The sequence below is a fragment of the Paralichthys olivaceus genome, chromosome 2, assembly GCF_024713975.1.
Source record: "Paralichthys olivaceus isolate ysfri-2021 chromosome 2, ASM2471397v2, whole genome shotgun sequence".
Lineage (NCBI taxonomy): Eukaryota > Metazoa > Chordata > Actinopteri > Pleuronectiformes > Paralichthyidae > Paralichthys > Paralichthys olivaceus.
The window spans coordinates 17,528,434-17,551,213 of record NC_091094.1 but is presented as its reverse complement, the minus strand read 5'-3'; the positions used below and the strand labels follow the sequence as shown (position 1 = coordinate 17,551,213).

The 22,780-nt window shown below is 39.7% G+C and overlaps 1 protein-coding gene across 4 annotated transcripts in view; it reads left to right on the top strand.

The window, feature by feature from the left end:
* The window catches only part of srgap3 (SLIT-ROBO Rho GTPase activating protein 3), a 54,847-nt gene extending 42,984 nt beyond the window's left edge, over window positions 1-11,863 (top strand). The window contains exons 12-23 of one of the 4 annotated variants that reach the window (XM_069539742.1): window positions 1,708-1,738; window positions 2,486-2,546; window positions 3,115-3,192; window positions 3,313-3,447; window positions 3,894-3,999; window positions 4,865-5,092; window positions 5,295-5,368; window positions 7,550-7,730; window positions 7,963-8,112; window positions 8,471-8,786; window positions 9,393-9,828; window positions 11,707-11,863. In XM_069539742.1, coding sequence (XP_069395843.1) covers window positions 1,708-1,738; window positions 2,486-2,546; window positions 3,115-3,192; window positions 3,313-3,447; window positions 3,894-3,999; window positions 4,865-5,092; window positions 5,295-5,368; window positions 7,550-7,730; window positions 7,963-8,112; window positions 8,471-8,786; window positions 9,393-9,828; window positions 11,707-11,723 — 1,813 coding nt within the window. In that variant the 3' untranslated portion in view covers window positions 11,724-11,863. Of the gene's footprint in view, window positions 1-1,125; window positions 1,229-1,707; window positions 1,739-2,485; window positions 2,547-3,114; window positions 3,193-3,312; window positions 3,448-3,893; window positions 4,000-4,864; window positions 5,093-5,294; window positions 5,369-7,549; window positions 7,731-7,962; window positions 8,113-8,470; window positions 8,787-9,392; window positions 11,042-11,706 lie in introns of those variants that run through there. The other 3 variants (XM_069539733.1, XM_020086888.2, XR_011246199.1) reach the window with 3 other exon arrangements.
* The last annotated feature ends 10,917 nt before the right edge of the window (window positions 11,864-22,780 follow it).

Below are 22,780 nucleotides of genomic sequence, written 5' to 3'. Positions count from 1 at the left end.
AACTATATAATTTCATAAACAAGACACAACCTGGCAGTGCTTTGCAAATTTCCTTTTAATCATATTGATATCATGGCCCCATTGACAAAGGTTTTCAATTAATATTTAACCAACCTTTATCTGCATCTTGCTGAAACTTTCAAAATAAGTTGTGTTTGCACATTTCTGTGTGAATGTACAGTATGAGGTTGGATAAAGCATTTATAGATATTTTTGCTGTATTTTGACATGATGCATTTGGATAATCTGGGACATGTTTTTAAATTGTGAGTTCTGCGACTTATTTCAATAACTGTTTTACACATTAGATCAGCAAAATACAACCCAACACATTTTAAACAGCTCAATGTAAATTTGTTTACAAACATAATTTGATGACAATTAGGAACAGATGACAGATTTATATCCTTAACATTAATCTTGTCGGAATCTTATGTCATTGACCTTGTCATGCAATTCCAACGGGGGGGGGGGGGGGGTTCTGATTGACATTTCCCCCGACCTTTTCAGTGACGTCAACCCCATTAAGTCATGAGATTTCAGTCACATGATTTCATTGCTAACCTAAAGTGAAAGTCCTGTAGATTTTGTTGGAACAGGAAATAAATATACTGAATGTGCCACTTTACCCAATGTCCCTGATTACCCACATTCATCATATATTTATTTATATTTATAGAATACTTAATTATATATATTTATTTTCTTTTTTTTAAGTCTAATGTAATTTTATAACAGGATTCAGATGCCTAATATCATTTTTTATATATGCTGCATGTGCTTATACTGAACAACATGAAATGGGATGGATTTCATTTGTATTTTTAATGTTCATTAATCTTTGCTTGGTTTTTAATTAGTCAAGAAGAACATTTTATTGAAGATCTTGAGTCTCCTACGCTCAAACTTGGAAATTAAAGAGACTACTGTTCTGGCTGTAGTGATAAAATACATTTTTACTGAAATATCTTACTTGGGGTTTTTCCTCCACTTTTAAATTAGGATTTGACTTTTTCCATTTCTTTTCTCAGACTGAAATTTATTTCACTGCTCTGTTTTATTGTTTTATTGAACATTTTGTTCCACAGATTAACAGAACCGTGTTTTTTGTCCATCATTTCTCAGGCCCCCCACCCTTCCCCCTAAACCACAGAAAATGCGGAAGCCTAGGCCACGCTCTGTGTATAACCATAAGCTGTTTAACGGCAATATGGAGACCTTCATCAAGGTACCCTCTGATGGTGGTGTATTAATGCCCGGGCCCCTACGGAGCAGGGGGGGGAGGCAGCCAGAGCCTTTGCTCTCGTTCTCTTCCTAATTTTGGCCTTTTGTTCCTCCCTTTTCCAGCTGCCCTTGATCATGATATAACGCCTCTGTTTAACCTCTAATCCTTCTCCTCCCTCCTCTGGTTCTGCTGGTGCTGACAGACAAAGCAGCAGTCATATGTCTCTTCACTTTCCCTTCAGAATGATTTCTAAATCCAGTCAGTTTTAAGATGACTGAGAGGCAGGAGACACCAGTGGGTTGCTTTGTCCCTCGCTGCACCCGATCCTATATTGCATCTCTGTAGCTTTTCCTGAAACCAGCCCCTGTGCTCGGTGTTCTCTAACCTCCAGAGGTGTCCTTTGTCATCTGAGCTTCTCTAACTCTGTGCCTCTCTGCCCTCTCTTCCTCTGCATCTCTGTGCTTTGCTGCTTTCTGTCCCAGAGGAAGAAGGAATGCTCGCACCCGTATTCAGGTACCTCTGTAGTTAGAGTATATAGGTCAGGAAACAAGGCGAAATAACACAGTTGAACTAATAGTAGTAATTTACTTATCACTGCTTCAGCTTCACTTGCATGCTGCTACATTTCTGTCTGTATTCTATATCAATATCCTATATAAAAGGATATTGATATTCTGTATCTGTAGCCTTAGTTTGTCAATAACAGTTGTTTATATTTTAATGTTTTCTCTTGTTTATGCTCCCTGTGAGATTTGTACAGCAAAATATTGTATTTATTAGAGATATTTTTGTGGTGGAATGAAGAATTAGACAGCTTCTATCATGTGTCTTTTGGTACAACATGAGATTTGTTATTCAGACATATTCTAAAGGCAAAACTGTATGTTTCATTTCATATTGTAAAACTAGAATGACACTCAGTGGAGCACATACCTCCGCCAAGGCCCACCAGTCCCCTTAAATACAATCAGACTGTACCATAATGCATCTGCCCCATGATCCGGATCTATACCAAAATCTATGGAGTCTTCCAGACCCATGCCGCATCCTTCAACCAAGTTTCCTGGTAATCTGTCCTGTACTTTTTGCGTAACCTTGCATACAAACAAACAAACAAACAAACGTACAGGGGTGAAAACAAAACCTCCTTGGCGGAGGTAATTAATCGAAGTATAAAAGTAACTCGTAGCTCTGTGCAACTCTTTTTCTACAGTTTGTTTTGTCTTCACTATTATATTTTTCCACATTATTTTATTTCAGGATTCAGGTCAACCTATCCCACTCGTTGTTGAGAGTTGTATCAGATACATCAATTTATACGGTGAGTTTCAAAATGGGAAAGCTTACTATGAACTCCCTTGGCCGCATAAGAAGTGACAGCAGCTATAGGCCGAGGTTATCTATTTCCACAAATAGCCGCTGGTATGGAGACTGACCTCTCTGCTCTGCACCTCAGTCTCTGCGGAGCCCAGCTGCCTGCTAGTGATTTGACAAGCTCATAACAATAGATCACACAGGGAGAATTTTGAAAGTCGTCTTGGTCTTTGTTTAGTCAGTTCATCCACCCCCTCTGCCCCAATAACTCCTCCCTGTCTACCTTCACATCTGTCTCCAGCTCATTGCTGTAGCCTGCAGGCTTCCCCTGGATCTGGACCTAATGAAACTCCAGAAAACTGATTAGGAGCCCTCTAACTGAAACCATATGCCGCAGCCTCGCTGAGGGGCCCTCTCCTGGAAAAATACTCATCTGCCTTTATGACTAGATTACATTTCCTGCTCTGTGTTATGTGTTTCCAATGGGCTTTCAGGAAGCTGGTGCTGGGATTCTGAGATAATGGCAGCTATAGCACAACTCTGAATCTGTAAATTCTGGGTCGTATTTCTTGCAGGCTTGCAGCAGCAGGGAATATTCCGTGTGCCGGGATCACAGGTGGAGGTCAATGATATTAAAAACTCATTTGAGAGAGGTGAGGAAAGACAGATCTCTTTGTTTTCATTGTTTTGACGTCAGATACATATAAAAACACTTGACGCAATCAGCTGATTAAAGACCATGACTGAGAGCACATCTTTTTTTCTGGAATCAGGTGAAGATCCCTTGATTGACGACCAGAATGAGCACGATATTAACTCAGCAGCAGGAGTGCTGAAGCTGTACTTCAGAGGGCTGGAGAACCCGCTCTTCCCGAAGGAGCGGTTCCTCGACTTCATCTCGACCATCAGTGAGTCACGCACAACAGAAAACAGTCAAAGCAATCGATGTGAATGCACTGGTTAAAGAGAAAACACCTTGCAATTTCTGAGAAACTTGGAAGAGGAAGACGTGCAGTGCAGCACATGGAAGCAATCTGAAACGGCACGATATTTAACAGAAAGCCAGTAAGCAGAGGAGAGTGTAGGCCACATCAGTTTGTAATGAACAAGCATCTGCACAGAATTATTTCCCCAACTATTCTGATAGTCTGATATCTCTGCTCGATGTAGGGGTCTAATGAAAGGCAGGAAGGGGCATCTGTTAAAGTGTCAAGTGACAGTTTTCAGAGTCTAGTCAGATTTTTTCTTCAGTACCATAGCTTCAATTTGATCACTCATCCGGACAGTGTTGTTAGCCTCAGTGCACATATAGAAAATACAAAAACTAACCTCTGTCCTCTGTCCTGTGTTTTAGAGCTGGAGTCCGGAGCCGAGCGAGCGCATCACATCCAGCAGATCGTTGTGACTCTTTCTCGCACCATCATCATCGTCATGAGATATCTGTTTGCTTTTCTCAATCAGTGAGTTTGTGCTGCAGCTCTCGTCATACAAAGAACAGTAAACAAACAGGAGGTCATTATTACCACAGCTGAGGTGGATCAAGGATTTTTCTAAGTCGGGGGCCTTAAAGGGTCCAGAATTTACACAGAGGGGCCAATTATATATCCAACATCCATGCACAACTCCCGATTCAGTAAGGTGCACATTTAAGTCATTCCTTCTTTACTGTAGTTCTATAGCTTTGAGCAAAGCCACACATCACTGAACATATGTCGAAAATTGTGAACTCAGTATTGTTAGTATGTGTCTGACAGGACAGGATTTCAGCTGGGCCCCCCTGGCTCCACCCCTAGATCGGCCCCTGCACCAGAGATGTTATACACAGTTTTTTTTATTAGGGAAAATACACGATGAATATATTGAATATCAGACATAATAGCTAGAGTCAGGTGGAAAGAAAAGATCCACAGCCCTTTTATTTATTGCTTTACCTGTCTATACAGTCTTAGAGCATATTCAGTCTCAGAAACTCATGCCTCACTGATATAGTATAGCTGTCTTTTCATTATGGATGCTATTGATGCTCATTTTACTGAGTTCACCTGCAGAACAACGAGTTTGATTTCATCCCCCAGATTTCACTCTCTGCTCTCCTTTACCACCCTACATTGTTAAAGCTGTTCCAGCTGTGGCTCAACTGCTCAGCCTCAGCTTGTTGATAATACACAAAGACATGTCTGTATTGTGCAGCAGCTAGTTTTCAGACGTTATAGAAGGGATATAAACATTTTAAAAACTGCAGTCAACACAGGATTGTAACCTTAGCCCTCCTAAACTGATATGTGTCTTTGAATACACCTATAAACACGTTGTCCCGTTCCTCAGTCTCTCCCAGTACAGTGACGAGAACATGATGGATCCATACAACTTGGCGATCTGCTTTGGTCCAACCCTGATGCCCATCCCCGATGGCCAGGATCCTGTAGCGTGCCAGGCACATGTGAACGAGGTCATCAAGACCATCATCATCCACAATGAAGTCATCTTTCCCAGTCTACGTGAGCTGGACGGACCGGTGTATGAGAAGTGCATGACCGGGGGGGAGGAGTACTGGTGAGTATTGGCTCGACCAGGTGGTGAACATGAGTTATGTCAAGACTGCATTTACAACTATGACTTGTATAGAGATTAAGAATTACCTTTGACCTTTTATCAGCTAATCACCTTCCCAACCTTTTTATTAGTCATAAACCAAATTTGTCTCATTCTCTGTTTTCTATATCCAGTCACTTTTCACTTTTCTTTTCTCCTGCAGTGACAGCCCTCACAGTGAACCAGGAACTATTGACGAGGCTGATAATGGAACTGAGCCACACACCAGTGATGAAGGTCTGTAAATCTCAGGAGTCATTTTTCATCTATTTCATTTTTTTACAAAGGGTTTATAAAGATATTTGTTATATTCCACATATGTACTTCACTGATGGCAATGCTGGCTTGTGGGTTCGTCCACCTCTTTGCTCCATAAACAAAATCAAGCGATTGCCATGGAATTTGTTATTCAGAGTCTCCTTTGTCATCACCTGACTTCACCTCTAGCACCATCCTGGGGTCAAAATTTGAATTTATCAGATACTTAAGTTTCAGACCAAACACACACAAATATTCTCATTAGCGTCTAAAATGAACGTGTGTCATTATACTTTACTTGCTAAACAGGCACGGTGGTACAGTGGTTTGGGTGGTTGCCTTTTATCCAATGTCAACAGGAGTTGGGTCTGGCCCCCCTTTTAAACATTAGGCAAGATAGATAATAGATGGCTGCACCTGCTAAACATGTTAGCAATGATAGCATGGCTTCCAGGCCATTGATTTCTGATTTACTACATGTAATGTCAGTAACCATGGAAACTTTGGGTCTTGTTGCCAAGATCAGAGGCCGGAGTAGAAGCTCCTACTGTGTTCTCTGTCAAATACAGACACACTCATTACAACTTTTCCTACTGAGTTTGTAAACCGAAGATCTAGTTATAAGGATGCAATTTTGAGATACACAGAAAAAAACAACCTCTCTGATAAATCCTACCGCCTCGTCGTTTGAGCACATCAAAGTATTTCACATCCTGTTAATTAGTTTTACAGGAACACAAAACATCTTTTGAGGAAGAAAAAACCTTGATAAGAGCGTTTGACTGAGAGGTGAGCGAGGTTTGTGCTGCAACAGCGTACGATCTGAAAGGCTGAGTTGAGTGTTGGCATGCACCCCCTCTTTGATCCATCCCTCTCTCCCTCTCTCTGTCTCTCCCTTCTCTGTTCTCTTTGTTCAACATTAGTCAGCGGTTCTCCTGGGACTTTCTCTTTTGTGCAGTGTTTCCCTGTTTCTTCCCTGAGCTTTGAATAGATAACCAGGCCTGGCACAAATGCTAAAAACACGGGTAAGACGTAGAATAATATTGCCCGTGCCACCAGTGAAGAGTTAACAGACGGGACAATGAAGTGAGGAGTATGTTGGGTCAGACTGGGGTAAACCTATCTCACAGCTTCATCTGTGCTGTCGGCTGTGTCTGTAATGAGCCTGACCCTCTTTGCTTGGCCTTACTTGGAAAAAGAGAACAAAGGCTGATTGCCTGCTGTAGGTTCTGCTCTTTCTGGCCTTACTTCTGAGAGTCTGATGTGACATTATAAACTCTGGTGTTGCGCTCTGTACTTTCTGAAGTCGGTTCACTCCGTATCCTCTGGCCATATTTCAGCTTTCATGGAAGAATAACAAGTTCATGTTGTTAAATTACGAGAGAATCAGCCAAAGCTCTGATGACGGTAACATTTTCTTTTTCATTACTTTATAATTGAAACCAAAGTTGAGCTTTTCAACCTTCTTTTCTCAAACAATAACAGTAACACCCTCGTTCCCCTCTGCTGTGGTTTCAAAACAATGTTGACAGGGTTTCTCTTTGAATGGGAGTTATTCTTACTGAGAGCTACTTGACTCCTGCTCATTTTAAATACTCTAGCGTCAACTGCCTTTTGTATTTCAGGAGAAAACTGCTTCATTAATCAGAATCTTATTTTATTCTAAATTAATTAGTCTTTATAGATAATAACCACTATAATTGTAATTATCAGGATCATCATTATTTCAAAATGTTTGCTCCAGAGTGAAGGTTTTGGCTTTAAACTCTTCTTGATGAGCAGAGAATGGCAAACACTTGATAAACAACAACACATTTTACAAGTCTGAGGTAGATCAGTTGTGCGTTGTTGTATTGCTATTGATGAAAATGTTTGATATAATTATTGATATTGTTTTACTGCCCAGTCCTGATTAAAAGCGAGTGATTTGTGACACAAGTCTTTATTTCAGCTTCGTACTGAGGGATTTACACAGATGTTTAACCTTTTGAACGTGACATAATGTCTGAGATCACAGTAATTAAATTCTAATGCTCTCCTAAGCTTTCACTGTTGTCTGTTTTATTACTCTGTACTTTATTATAACCTACAATAAGACCAGAGCCATGTTGTAGCTTGTAAATCTTTTAACTGATTTTTTTTTCTATCTCTGTCTTTTAGAGGTTGAACAGATTGAAGCCATTGCTAAGTTTGACTATGTGGGCCGCAGTCCCAGGGAGCTTTCCTTCAAGAAGGGAGCCTCTCTGCTTCTCTATCACAGAGCCTCTGAAGACTGGTGGGAGGGTCGTCATAATGGTGTCGATGGTCTCATCCCACATCAGTACATTGTCGTACAAGACCTGTGAGTAACAGCACAATGACGTTCAGTAGGTGTTATTGTTGTTTATGGGTTTTGGGATCCTAATCCAATCTCCTTTAAGTGATTAGTAACTTAACTCAAGTGAATTAACTCGTATTACACGTTCTGTGCTACAGCTCTAATAAGTCTCAGTATTACATCACAGAATTGAAAGAATACATTGTAGTTGTACATGTGTGTCATGTGTTCACTGTCTGCATCCCTTTCCTTTCAGTGATGATGCTTTCTCAGATAACCTCAGCCAGAAAGCAGATAGTGAAGCGAGCAGTGGACCATTACTGGATGATAAGGGCTCATCTAAAAATGACGTCCCATCACCATGTGAACAATCACCTGATTACAACTTCGGAGGAGTCATGGGGAGGTAGATGCCATTTAAGAGCTAGGAATAGCATTCAGAAGAATTCACCCATTCACCATATGAAACCACATGTAAATTCACTAGATGCTGATTTTTATTTGGAAAGGCACCAAATTGCACACACTGATGTATATCAGAAAGTTAAAAAATCCTGCATCTGCCCCCTGATCCATTCTGCACTAAAATGTAATGTAATAATTTCCCTGACCCATGTCTCATCCTTCCACCAAATTTCATGGAAATCTTTCTAGTTGTTTTTGCATAATCTTGGTTAAAAATGAAGAAATGAAATCAGGGTTTTTTTAAGTTTGTACCATGGTTGTTATTTCCTGTTTGACAAGGAAATTGTGTCTTTACATAGGGTAAGGTTAAGGTCTGATGGAGCTGCAATCCCGCGGCACCGGAGCGGTACAGAAACCCACAGTCCGACTAGAGTGACTGACACTCCACCTCGAGCTGCAGCCTGTCCCAGCAGCCCCCACAAGGTGTCTATAAGCAAGGGTCGTATGGAGAGCCCAGAAAAGAGGCGCCTCGGTACCTTTGGCAGCGCGGGCAGCATCAACTTCCCGGACAGGAAGGCTTATCCTGAGGGCCACCCACTGAGACCAGTGCCAGGAGCCACTCGTCACAGCAGCCTCGGGGACCACAAATCGCTGGAGACCGAGGCTCTTGCTGAGGTAAGAGTTTGCCCATATTTTTCATCTTTCAAATTCACTGGATTGTTCTACTTCATACCATAAAGATGCACAGATGTGGCATCCAGTTGTGTCCTGAAGTAAACATATGAATATAAATATAAATAATTCTATAATAATACATTTTGTGATTACGTCTGGGATTTTTTTGGTTTAAGGTCAAATAGATGAACTGTGATATCAAGGAAAATAATTTGTCTCTTTTGGAAGTATTTGTTAATATATTGGTTGAGACATTGCCAGTCGCTATATAAAGTTTCATCCACTTAAACCATATATGCAGATTGCGTAGGTTTCTGAGAACAGAGCGGGGCCCCCTGCTGTAGCTGTCAGTCTGAGAACAGCAGCTGGGACCTGCAGTTAATGTCAGGGCCAGACTGCAGCTGAGCAATAGACACACCTCAAGGACATGGAGGCCTGGAGCTACATAACAACGCCTCATCAGCGATTGACTGCCTCCATTAGTTCCAAACACAAACAAACAAAATGTTCAGTTTGCTCTTTAACTTGACCTTTAAAGTAACATATTTAAACGCTCACATGCCTATTCATGTTATTGTAATATTCTCATCTCCATGTCTCTTTAAGGACATAGAGAAGACTATGACCACAGCGCTCCATGAGCTACGTGAGCTGGAGCGTCAGAACACAGTGAAACAAGCTCCTGACGTGGTCTTGGACACACTGGAGCCCATGAAGAACCCGGTCAGCTCTGAGCCCGGCAGTCCGCTGCACACCATCATGATCCGTGATCCGGATGCGGCCATGCGGCGCAGCACCAGCTCCACCTCTGAGATGATGACCACCTTCAAACCGGCCCTGTCCGCCCGTCTGGCCGGGGCTCAGCTCCGCCCGCCGCCCATGAGACCGGTGCGCCCTCCTCCAACTCAGCACCGCTCCAGCAGCTCCAGCTCTTCGGGAGTCGGCAGCCCCGCCGTAACTCCCACTGAGAAAATGTTTCCAAGTAACAATACAGCTGCCGGTTCTAACATGAACACGTCCGGTGACGCTGGGGATAAATCAGGTACCATGTAGCAAAGGTGGAATCCGGTGGGAAGGTTGTAAAGCTTTCCAATTAAGGGAGCTCATGGAAGTCAGAGCTGATATGTGAAAAGAAGATAAATATATTTTCCTCTCAGTTTTCCACCTGACTTAATTCATTTATTCAGGAAGCTTCTGAGGCAAGCCTGCAAGATGTTACCATGGTGACAAACGGTTGAAGAAACTACAGAGGTGTGATAGCGTGAGGCTCAGCTCTCTCTGAGACTTGATTTAACTAAAGTAAATGTGTATATGAAATCGTGTGTTTCAGTTTTACCTCAATCTCAACAAAAGTCTGTGGCCGTGTTCTCGTTTCAGAGATACATTGAATGCAAGTGAAGCAATACTTGTGTAAAATTTGGTATCAGTTTCTACTCAGCACACGCTGTCCAGCTGATGTTTGTGTCCACATTCAGGCTAAAACACCATGTTTATTTATCACTGAGGTCTATAGGCCTTTTGTCTGTATATACAAACTTACTTGAATCTGCCATGATTTCTGTTTGTACTATACTTCAGTGGATGTGCAGCAAAGTAACAACATAGTGACATTATATACGTCTGCATGCAGGGTTTGAAGAAAATAAGGGAAACTCAAGGAGCCGTGCTTCACTGAGAGGAGAATTCTTCTATGTGGCCTAACTCTGGGGTTGGCGACCTGTCAACCGTATGCCCCGCCTCTTGCTTAATGTCAGCTCCAGTCCCCCACAACCCTTAAAGACTAAGCAGTATAGATCATAGATGGATGGAACCTTATTCTTAACTGTTAAAAAAATACCAGATGTTCAAATGCATGGCAAAGTAAAGTCCCCTCTTCCCCTGGTCAAAACCCACTAACACCTGCTAATATCTGGTTTTATCTGCAATGGGAATGGTTACAGTCGGAATTCACTTCAGGGTCAAATGACTCTGCAGTAGACATGTTTTTATCAGCTTCAATCTCCACCGATGGAAATGAAAAATGCGGTTGAACGCGGTAATTCGGCAAGACTGTGATGAGAGAGAGGTTCTCAGTCGAACATGACGCACCAGGGGAAAAAAAAGAGAAAGGGAAGCTCCTGCACTGGCAATGAGAGAGGAGTCAATCACCTTTTCTAGTGGGTTTAACTTTGTTTAAAAAAACCTTCATATACGATGATGATTGATGATGATTTTGGTGTCAGGGAGGTCTAATACATCAGGGCCTCACAGTTTTTTTTTTTAAAATAGTCATCCAGTTCATTGCTACAGATAAAAGCATCTCAATTATCGGACATTACTAATCTGAATCTTCACAAAGTAAATTGTGACCTGACGCTGCTGTTTCCATGTTTTCATCCTGTTTATGAAATACAGAAAACTAATGCATCAACCAATGTAGGATTTCCTGTGGTAAAATTGTACATAATATAGAGCTAGTAATTTTGTAAGTGTTAAACTGTACAGGCCTAGACAAAAGAAGGGCAAAGGGTTGATATAATGGCACTTGTAAAAAAAACACAAAAAAAACATGATTCACCTTTTTATCATCCCCAGTAAACTACAGACACATTCTTTGGCTGTGTAAAATATAGTTCAAATCATCTACCTTGTGCTGTGGGTGTAGAGTGCGTTTGGTAATTGTACTGTAGAGAAACGTGATAGCTGTTGAACTGACCACAATGGCTGAATAAATGTCCCCTCCGTTTTCACACAGTGGATCAAATTAGCTCTGTTTCCTTCAGGGAACTGATTTGGGTGATTTTGTTGTTGCATAAGAGTCTTTACAGTAAACCACCCTCTTTCAAACTGAAGATGCAGCGCTCATGCCAGAGGGACGTGATGTTGTGACGTTCTCTTATCGAAACCCTCTTTCCTGCCTTCTCCTTATCTCCCTTGATAGATGCAGTTACGCTCTGACTGTCGTCTTGTTGGAGGAAAACTAAACAAGAGCATTTCGGTGCTGGTATCCACTGCACCTCTCGTCAGCCTGACAGCTCCAGTCCAGAGACCTTGTTATCTGCATCCCAGGCAGCCTGCTCTGTTGTGCATGCCCTGCGCTGTAATGCCGGACTTATTATGCTGCAGTTAAAACAATGGCTGTATGTGGTGCCTTGCCTTGGTAAAAAAAGAAAGAAAGAAAAGAAACGATACACAAAATAATTTTAGTATTGGACTTTTTTTTAAAGCAACAGGCCTTAACATTTATCAGGGCTGGAAATTATTAATCAAGCCGCTTGTAGCAGTTGCTGAAGTAGATATGAAAGAGAACTAACCACGCTTGACTGAGCAAAAGGAATCTTAGATATTAGCATGTAAACCAGGCACTGATTCCAGTGTGAACTCTGCAGTCGTTCACTACGTGCTGCAGTGTTGCTGAGGCACAGGCTGCAAACCGAAAATATTTGCTTGTGTTGGATGTATTATTTGCTTTTATGTGCCACGGGCAGAAATATCCAGGTTGGGAGGATTCTTGATAACAGAGAGAGAAAAAGGCAATACAGCCTTTAAAGTCACACATAGCGCAGCCACGCCCTCTGCTGGTTCCTGCTGGTTTTGCTTCTCTTGATGAAGCAGTGTGATCTGGAGCCGATATTACAATCGACTGGTTCAATCACGTAGCTCATCTTCTTCTGTCCTGGTCGCAGTTTTTGCACCTCTTGAAATCTCTGAATATAAAAAAATCTAGGTTTATTTAAATATGAAGAAAGCACACGATTTCATGAATGAAATTGACATCATTGTATTTAACTAGACTGTTTCTTTTTTATTTATAGAGGAGTGGAGGAAGTGGAGCAGGAAATTTGAGTGCCTTTTGTGCACAGCATCAGTTTTTATTGGACTTTTATATTTACTTTTTTTTAACTGTAATATGTCATTTGTTAGTTTGTCATGTTGATTATGAACTGATGTTGCTTTTTTTTTTTTTTTAAATCTTTGCTTTGTATAGCTACTAACTTGTCGATCCCCCTTAAGGAGTGCGTTGTGTAAAGATATTTGTCTTGTGGGTTTTACACAGCAGCAGTTTTCATGAACTGCTCGTGTGTGTTTGGGTGAACCCCTGGAGAGCTGTATAAACTACTGTACACTCACATCTACTGGTAATGTTCAGTAGAATCATCTCAGAATCCTTTTTTTGTTTTCCCTGTGAACTGCCTGTGCTGTGGTTGAGCCGTAACTCTTTGTCATTTATCCCCTTCCCTTCTAACGAATATCATTGCCGTATATATTGATGGCAACAGCAGGACTGATGTGGAACCTCGATGTGTGTGGAGGATATAAAGCACTTGGTGCGCTCATGGTTTCCCCTACATGTGACGTTACACAGACCTTTTTCTTTCCTGGAATGTATGCTGGGTAACACTGTTGGTCACATGGGAAGACTTCAGGTTGATTTAAAAAAAAAAATAAAGAAAAGATGTTTGCAGAGAGAGAGGAGGCCTGTCATGACGTGGGGGTCAGAGTGACCCACTGTCCCACAGTTTACCTTCTCTTTACCTGTTTGTCTAGTGATTCTGTTTGTTGATGAGTGTCTGGTTGGTTGAAACCCTGTGATGTAATGTACACCATACCACTGACTGGATGTTGATCTCCCCCTGCGTCCAAATAAAAACATTATTGCTCTGTGACCTGGAAATTATGAGTGATTCATTTCTTCAAAATGCTGAAATTTAGTCAAGATTTCAGCCTTTACATCTGCTCAAGTATTGTACAAATTTGAGGGATTTCACTGAGTGAAATGTACTTTTTACTAATTATTTGTCAGAGAGCTATTACCTGTTACTCTGCAGGTCAATAGTTTACATACAAAACACACATACGTCATCGTATAAAATATGTCAAAATACCCAATGACAAAACAAGCTGACTAACAATAAACCAACATCACAACATATCTACAATATATGGGCCATTTGTCTGCATAACAAGGTGTTTCACTTTTGGATATATATAATATTTTTATAAATGAGTATTTTTACACAGCTGTAAATTTCTATATAAACTCCACTGGTTTCCAATAGTAACAGTGGAATCAAAGTACATTTTATTTTCCCTGCAGACATAATGGGGCAAAGCAATTTGCTTTGCCCCATTATGTCTGCAGGGAAAATAAAATGTACTTTGATGGCAATGTGTGGCAATTTTAAAAAACAATTCAAAAGTAATTTACAACCGACTTAATAAGGCATCAACAAAAATACAAGAGACACAAGTCAATATAAAAAGACAATGTTCAAGTGTAAAATAAACTATAAAAGCAGATTTAAACTAAAAGAAGAATTTGAATTGATAAAAGCTGAGCACAGAAATAAGTACAGGACAAGATATGAATGCTTAACAAATATAATCTCTTGACTTTGATTCAAAAGGACAAGATACTAATGAAGGACAAAATCATGAGGGGAAATTGAGCTGAAATATTTGGCAGCAGTGAGACAGAGAGTGTTGTTCATCCTGTGGCCACATGATGGAGAAACAGCAGCAGAGATATGTATGTGATGAACATGAGCTTCACATGTTGAACGTGATGTGGTGCAGCCGTGGCCACACAGGGGACACACGTCTTCGTGAATCACATAATTACATCTCACTTTGAAATGAGCGTTTTAATCCGTCGGTCAGAGAGTAACAGCCGCAGCAGCTCACGCTGATGGAGCATAAACAAAATTCAATTCATTCCACCTGAGGAGCTTCAGTTCAACAAGAACATTCCAAACAAGCAACTATGAGACAGGAAAACACACCGGTTACTGACAAATAATTATCTACAAGTCATTCTAAAGTGTTGATAGGCTGATAGCTCTGTCCCATCAAATTAAAATTAACTCTGGATCAGACAATGTGGCTTCATGATGTCTAAAATAATCCAGGAACAATTTACAGGAAAATGGTCATAACATTATATTGAATGGAGCGCAACATTTGTGCAGAATATTTAACCTATATCCAGATACTTCGCAGGTATAGAGATAAGCTTCGGTGAGACAGAATAACTGACAGCTTTATTGTTGTTACAGAAATATAACTCTCACTGGAAGAGGGGATGAAAATACAGAGAATCAAATCAGAACATATTAGCTTTGTATAGCCCATATTCACAAATCATAATCTGCCTCTTTGGGCTAAATTATCTGTAGTAGGTGTGACACCCTCTGTCCTCCACCCTCCAGGGTGAGCAACAAATACAGAGAATATACAGAAACCTCAGGATGAGTCATAAGTGAGGGACGGACATGAGAGCAATACATGTGAGGGAGAGGGACAAATTTTCTATGGGGGGGGGGCTTGCCAGGGAGACATTTGTTTAGTACTTTACTGTCTCATATTCAACCTTTTTAAAAAATAGAATAGAAAACACAAAAAAACCCTCTATTATTGATTGTTTCGTTGTGTTATTGTTGTAATGTATGCGTATGAATATTGTCATTGCTTTATCAGTTCTCTGTTGCTCCTCTGAGAAACTTAGATGCGGAACTGAACTGGTCAGTATGTGTTAGTATCTTTCCCCAGAAACAACTGAGCACGAGGCCACAATTCCCAAGAATAAAAACTTAGTCATGAAAAAGTGATTTTCATACAGAGATTAATTTGGAAATGATTGTATATTGTGAGTTCAAATTACTTGGAAAGAAGAAGAAAAACAGAATGAGTTGGCAACCAACAGAACAAATCTACAGTTACTTCCGCTGGCATGAAGATTGTTTTATGCCTCTCCAGAATATTTCATCAATAAAGAACAGATGCTACAGCTGGTTTGACAAAAGATTGCATAAGATCTCTCCAGTGGCCTACTTTGGGTTATTCACCATTACAATTAACACACAAATGAGAACAAACGCTTCAATAATGAATCATTTCTTTGTGAAAGTCACGGCAAATAAAATTATCATAACTTCCTGCGTCAACCTTCAACCAGTCTTTGATTCAAATCACACAAGCACCAGTGAGGAGTCGTACATCATTAATTTTCATAATTACAATAAAATAATGCAAACAAATGGAAGTCATGTTTCATTTATTCCAGTGTCCCCATATAAGGCACAACAATCAGTCTGTGCAGTTTCCAGTAATGAGAGAGAACACTTATACATTTTAACCTGTAGCTGAAGCTAAAACACAGTGTGATGGCAGAATAATTACAATATATCATCCTTTTGATCAGTTAAGTCAAAAACAGGGTCCACATGCAGGAGCACATTTTAATTTAAATAACCTCAAATAAAATGTAGTTTTCTAACCAGCAAACAAACCAACAAAATAACCAACACACAAAAATATAAAAGCAGAGCCGAGACAATTAGTTGTTCCTCGCTCTAATGATGTGGGAGCTTGACCAAAGTTAAAAGAAATAATTTCATGACATTGTTGTGTTGTTGTGTAGGTTTGCATTATCAAGCTATTGCCTCAGAACAAAGATACTCGGATATCCCAAGAAATGATTCCATCTCTGTTGTTCACATTTGTCACCTTTGTCATCCTTACAATGAATTTACTGCAACATGGCTTCACTTGAAGATTTTCTTTCTTTCTTCATTGAGCCCAAACACTTATCCCTAAAGCCTCACAGGAAGGTGGGGGATTGATGCCTTGCTCAAGGATACTTTTGCAAGACAGAAAGACTTTGGAGGGACTGAACCGGAGGCTTTCCGGTTCCGAGAAAACCCAGACCAGATCAATTTGTTTCCGCCGGGAAAGAAGCAAGAGACTTTTCTATTAGAAGATGAAAACATGAGATGAGAAACCTGTCTTTCATTTTTCATACTTTGCCTGTCTCACTGTGTCAGATGACAATCAGAGCGCAGCAGAGTTCTCTAAGATACTTAATGCTTTATGCTGGAGGGCGATCAATAATTTCACTTTGCTGCATTTTCATTAAAGTTTCTGACCTTACAGCCAGATCAGAATATTTTATCAGCAGCTGTATATTTGTGAAACATGAGGCATTTACAAAGTTTACAAAGTGCTTTGACAACAAGCAAGAAAAGTAAATAAATAAAAACATGTAAAAGCAGTAAAATGAAAAGAAAACCATCAAATCAAAGTGAAAGCACAATATCACATGAAAACAAGTCTATAAAAATGGGTTTTTACAAGTGATTTAAAAGAAGTCAGTGACTCTGCGAGCCTTATCTCCTCAAGGAGGTTGTTCCAAAGCTGAGGGGCCCTGATGGTAAAAGCAGGATCACCTTTAGTTTTCAACCACGACTTTGAAGGAGCAAACAGGGCTCCTCCTGAAGGCTGCATGCAGGCACATAATATATAGGCATACGTAGTGATGTGTGTTATTAGGCACGAATGGAATGAGCCCTGAACAATCGTCACTTTCAAGGTCACAGCAAATGGTAACACCTCCAGAGACATTTACAGCCGTGCTTGTATCTTTGGGTGTAAATTAAAGGCAAAGACAGAGTAGGTCAGAATGGTCATTCACAGTGTTCCTGCAAATGATCACACAGAAAACCATATGTGAACACACAAAATCAATGCACATAACTCTACACACAGATTGCACATTAAAGCTCTGAGGTCTTACTGTTGAATTAATGATGTTTTGCAATGGCATATGTGGCTTTGCTCCGAGAGCAGGAGAGAAGTGATGTTGCTGATGGTGAGGCCCGGGGCCGGCAGCAGAGCTGACCCTGCGTCACCAGCATCGGTGCAGCGGTGATTTTATGTGTTTATTTTTATTTTATTTTTATTTGTGTGTTGTTTATTTCTTATGAAATGACTTACTGATTTGTTAGTCAAGGCAAACCATTAGAATGATCTCAGTGATTTATTAATATGATAACCCATTAAATGTTAATGATAGACAGCAGTTTATCATTTCATCAGTACTGTCTTCATATTGTTACATTTATCTATCCATCCATTCATCCATTTATCTATCGATTCATTCATCCATCCATCCAAGCTTAAAACATCAAAAATCACATATTGCTCATATTTTGAAGGTGGGTATATTTTTTGTATATATATATATATATATATATATATATATATGTATATATATATATATATATGTATACAATTTTACACTTATATATTATATATATAAGTGGGGCGGCTGTGGCTGAGGGGGGTAGAGCAGTTCGAATAACAGCCCATGCCTCAAAAAAAAGTTGTTTTGGATAAAAGCATCAGCTAAATGACATGTGATGTAATATAATGTAAAAGTCAAATGAAATTATATTTATGATCACGTTGTATTTGATGTGACATTGAAAATTTACATTTAATTACCTAAGCTAATATGATGAGCACAGTTTCTTGAGCTGGAGTAAATATATCCTGTCTCTTTTAATTCAAAGATTAATAAACAGTCTGTGCTGTTAACAGCAAATTTGCAATTGATTGCACCTTTACCTACGGCTCAATGAGTGTATCGACCTCTGACACAGAGAATTTCTGATAAGAATATCAGCTTTCAATTATAATCACCCCGTTTAAGGTGAGGGGCTCGGATTCAATTCAATGAAACAACGGATAGCAATTCACTTCAGATATAAGTAATGTAAAGTAAATTACTCCTAATATGACAAAGGGACACCAAACAATATAAGGAGGAAATCATTGAAGACGTTAATACTAAAACGTTTTAATGTGCCTGAAGGGAATAAACTAAATAATTGAATTGTTGTTTCTCTGAATCTGTTTAGAGACGTGAGATCTAGGATATGTTTGGACAAGTGTGTCAGGATGGACATCATCCGGTTTTGTCTTTCACATACGAACAGTACAGCAGGAGATTATCTATTCACTACGACAGAAAAAGGCGGAACATGCAGCACTTGATGTATACAACTTTTGCTGTGGAAATCCCATGTTTTTGTTTACAGCACCAGCCCTTATTGTCAAAAGCTCTTGAATCTTGTTGTCTTTAAAAGTTGACATCTTCTTCTTTTCTTTTGCATTCAGATATTTGTCACACGTAGGAAACACCAACACAGCAACTCACTAGCTGTGAATTCTCCAAACATGATCCAGATCTATTCTCACATAAGCTCAATTAGACACTGGATTTCATACCAGGAGGCTGAAGGGAAAATACTCTGAGATTTTGAAATGGAAATACCACTGTTGCCTTTTTGCTCCTGCAAAATTAATGAAGAATTTTAACAACGTGGAAGCAAAACGCACATCACACATGAAAAAAATAGGCTTAATCACAGAGCGATCACAGATCCACGTCAGGAACAGCTTCAAGGCCAGTGGCAGACAAAACTCTGGATGACTCACATGCTCAGGGCCTCATTAGGCAGAGATATGCAGCAGAATAGATAACAATATAACACTGATAAGGAAAAGCACAGTGCAGTCCTCAAACACCGTGTAGGTTACACTGCACATGAACCTCAGATTTAACCTGATGTTGTATCCCAGGAATAAAATTCACTGTTTTGCATTAATATAGATACTTTTCAGGGTAAACATAATACTGCTATAGGCCGGTTTTGGGACCATTTTGTGTCCGACGGCTTCAGAGGCATAAGAAATATGATGAATATGCTATATTTATGATATGTTTGTTGGAGTATGCTCTAGATGCAGATTACAGATTTTCTCACTGCCTGCAGCAGCATCCTCTCCTCATCTGAAACTAATTTCAGAAGCTGCAACAAGCCAATGCAAAGCGGAGTGACTCTGAAACCTCAGTTACACTTTCCTTAATGCATTTCTGATGTCTGCGGCTTTTTTTAATTTTACACTAAAGTTCAACACAGACTACATCCAACTGAAGAAAAGTAAACAAAGTTCTAGCTGCCTCCCTTTTTGTGACATATTGCTCTGCAGATGCTTCACTGGCTCATGGCTCTGCATAACGTCTCAAGCTGAGGTTCGTTGATTACTTTCAACCGGAAATCGTGCACTTTGAGTTATTCCCTTTTAAGTTGAGCAACACTCAAAAACTTTTTCTCCCACAAAACAGCCCTAGAAGGAAAAAGGAAGAAGATAGAAAGAATTTGAGTCTTACATTGTCAACGGAGTGAGATTCATGAGATGCATCTAAATTAATCCGATTCTGAGGAGGAGGTAAGCCTTTGTTTATAACGCTCCTTTCAACTCAACGCAATGTTTTTTGCTTTGCATTATCTCACCATCTCTGCTTGACCTTGACTCTGCAGAGTGATGAATGCACATGGTGTTTTTTCACTAGACGGCTGTTTTCACTATCATCTGCTGATGGGGGAAAGTTTCTCTGTGCTCACTTCAAATATCAGTTTATGATGTGTCCGTGCAGGATGATGCGGTGACATCCCAACGGGTTGCTGCAGTTTGGAAGACATGCAACTTAGATTAGTGTGATGTGGAAACTGAAATCTCCAGTGCACAAACACAGAGAGCATAGGCTTTTTAGTGCACTGTAAAAGTTGATCTTCCTTACAAAGATTCAGGCAACAGATTACTTTGAAAAAGGGAAGTAAATATAACTATTAGTCTTGAGTAATGTTTAATTTATATTTGATTTAATTTCACTTAAAACGTAGTTGTATTTACTTAAATTCATCAGATATTGAAAAATAAGCTGCATTTTCATTTTTTCTTCACTGAGTTAAATGTTGTCAATGTAGAAGATATTTTTAAATAAGAATAAAGTTTTTTAGTTTCAAAAATCAAACACATACGTTCGAATTAGATTATTTACTGTGGATGTCTTCCAAAAGGGATCTTTAAAGTTTTACTCAATGATAAAGTCTGTCTGCCTTTAACTGATTCAGAATACAGATACTACAAATATATACATATATATATTTATATAATGACATGATTTTACCCTCCCTCTTTGTTCTCCAAGTGGCAGCTGTCATCTCAACAAAAGAATCCATCAGCATGTCCGTGACTAAACATTTGTTTGATGTTATCTGTGGCATCACAGTTTTCTCTATGTGAGGAAAGAGTCACTGAAGTAAAAAGAAAAAAGAAACCTGATGAGAGGTTCAGTCCAATGAAATATCATAAAACACATAATGTACTGAAGCTAATCCTTAAACACATAGAATCAGTAACACAACTCTGCTCTGAAAGGAACATTTGAAAAAGGTCTATATCACCCATGACGAGGTTTAATCTGTACCATTATTCCTGAAACCTGAGGCGTCCAGTACACCATGTCATCTTGCTAATATAAACATATAATTACTGCTTGGCTGAGCATCCAGTCATTAAACATTCCCATTTTCCAAACCCATGTGAATATCCCGGTCGAGTGCTGGAAGAACACAGTGGCTGGTCCTCTCACGCTGTAATGGTCTGATATAAAGCAGACTTTGCATGAGATAATAAAAGGTCGATTTGACATGATTTATATGTGCAGTGAATGTTTGTGTTTCTGCATGATATTTACAGTAGTTTATGTATTATGGTGTTTTGGAACAGCTCAGTGTTTTGTTATTCAATGCAGGTCTGCAGAATTCAAATAGCAGGCCATGGATTATGTGATTTAACAACTTAGAATGCAGCAGATGTATGTCAAACTGGTGCACACACACACACACACACACACACACACACCTGACAAAATGTTTCAATACAAAGACTTAAATCACGATAAACAAAAGATAGAGCTCTATAATATTATCTTTGGCAGAATTCATTCAGCCCATCAGACCCAGAACAATACATTGAAATAGGGTGCTCTGATAGGCCTTGACATTTATAATTTAATGTACATCTGACACACTTTCATTTTCTTGCCTTAGGTGAGACACCTGGTACAGAGGAAATAATGATTAAAAAAAATAAATGTCATGATTTTCATGAAAAAGGAGATAATACCAGACAGCCGCCTATTACAGAGGCGTGTCGTTCTTTGTGACAGTTGTGTGATAAATGCCATACAACTGTGGTCTCATCCTCCCTTTCAGGGGAAACCTTGTTACCAGATTGCCTGGTGAAGATATGCAGACCATGTAGAAAGAGTCATTAATGCTTTGGAAACCCTGTGAAATGATTTACCTGGCCAGAGGCTCTGGGGGCTGCATCCTCCAAACCGCCAGGAAAAATCTAATTATCGCACAAAATGCCTCTGGATATGCATGTGACTGGATAATCACATCCGAGCACACATGTGACGTTGCCCCACATAAACACATTTGCATGATAATGTCTCATTGACCAGTTTCCATAACTACTGCGACACTTGTTATATTATATATTTTACACTTGTGAAGAAAAAGCTGCTCTTGGACTCTTATAGCTGGATACTTGTGATGCAGTGTGTCAGTGTCTCCTGGGGGGTGAAAAATTAGCTCCTGCCATTGCTTCCAAACTGATTGGCAGGTCTTTTCATGCACAGATTAATTTTTAATTGTGTTATCAATGTTTTATGAACTTTCTTTTTTTCTCTCTCTCATGTTGAGGGTTAGGGGGGGAGAATGTTGCACCATGAGACAAATTGTGATTTGTGAGTATAGGCTATACAAAGGAAAATGTTATTGTTTGATTGATTGATTTTCCAAAATATGTGAGAATATGGTATTAATCTGGTTCTGATATTTCTCATTGGGGCTTCAAATTGTGTTCAAACTGTAATTTGAATTCTGCAGATTCACGTTTTAAAAGATGTTGGTTATATTGGTGGCCATTTTACACAAAGAAAGTCCTTTCACATTTATGGCTGCATCTGGTTTACACACACAGAATGTGCAACATGCATATCTTGAGAGCAATGGGGCCCAGAGTACAGAGTTATGGCACATGATCAGTGTTGGAGACTGTGATGACCAGTGGCTACAAGCTGTCCAGTAGAGTACACCAGTTCTTTGTGCCAAACATTAAATATAAAAAAAAAAAACAACTCAACAATATTGAGCTTGATTGCATTTCATAACCTAGATTCTGGTTTCAATACATCCGTTTTTATTTGGCACACCTCCTGAGCACTGCAACACTTTGTGTGTATCCTACTTAAAGTGCTGCAGTGAATAAATTATGTTTTGTGCAGTCACATGGCCATTTTTAAGTTTTTTTCATTC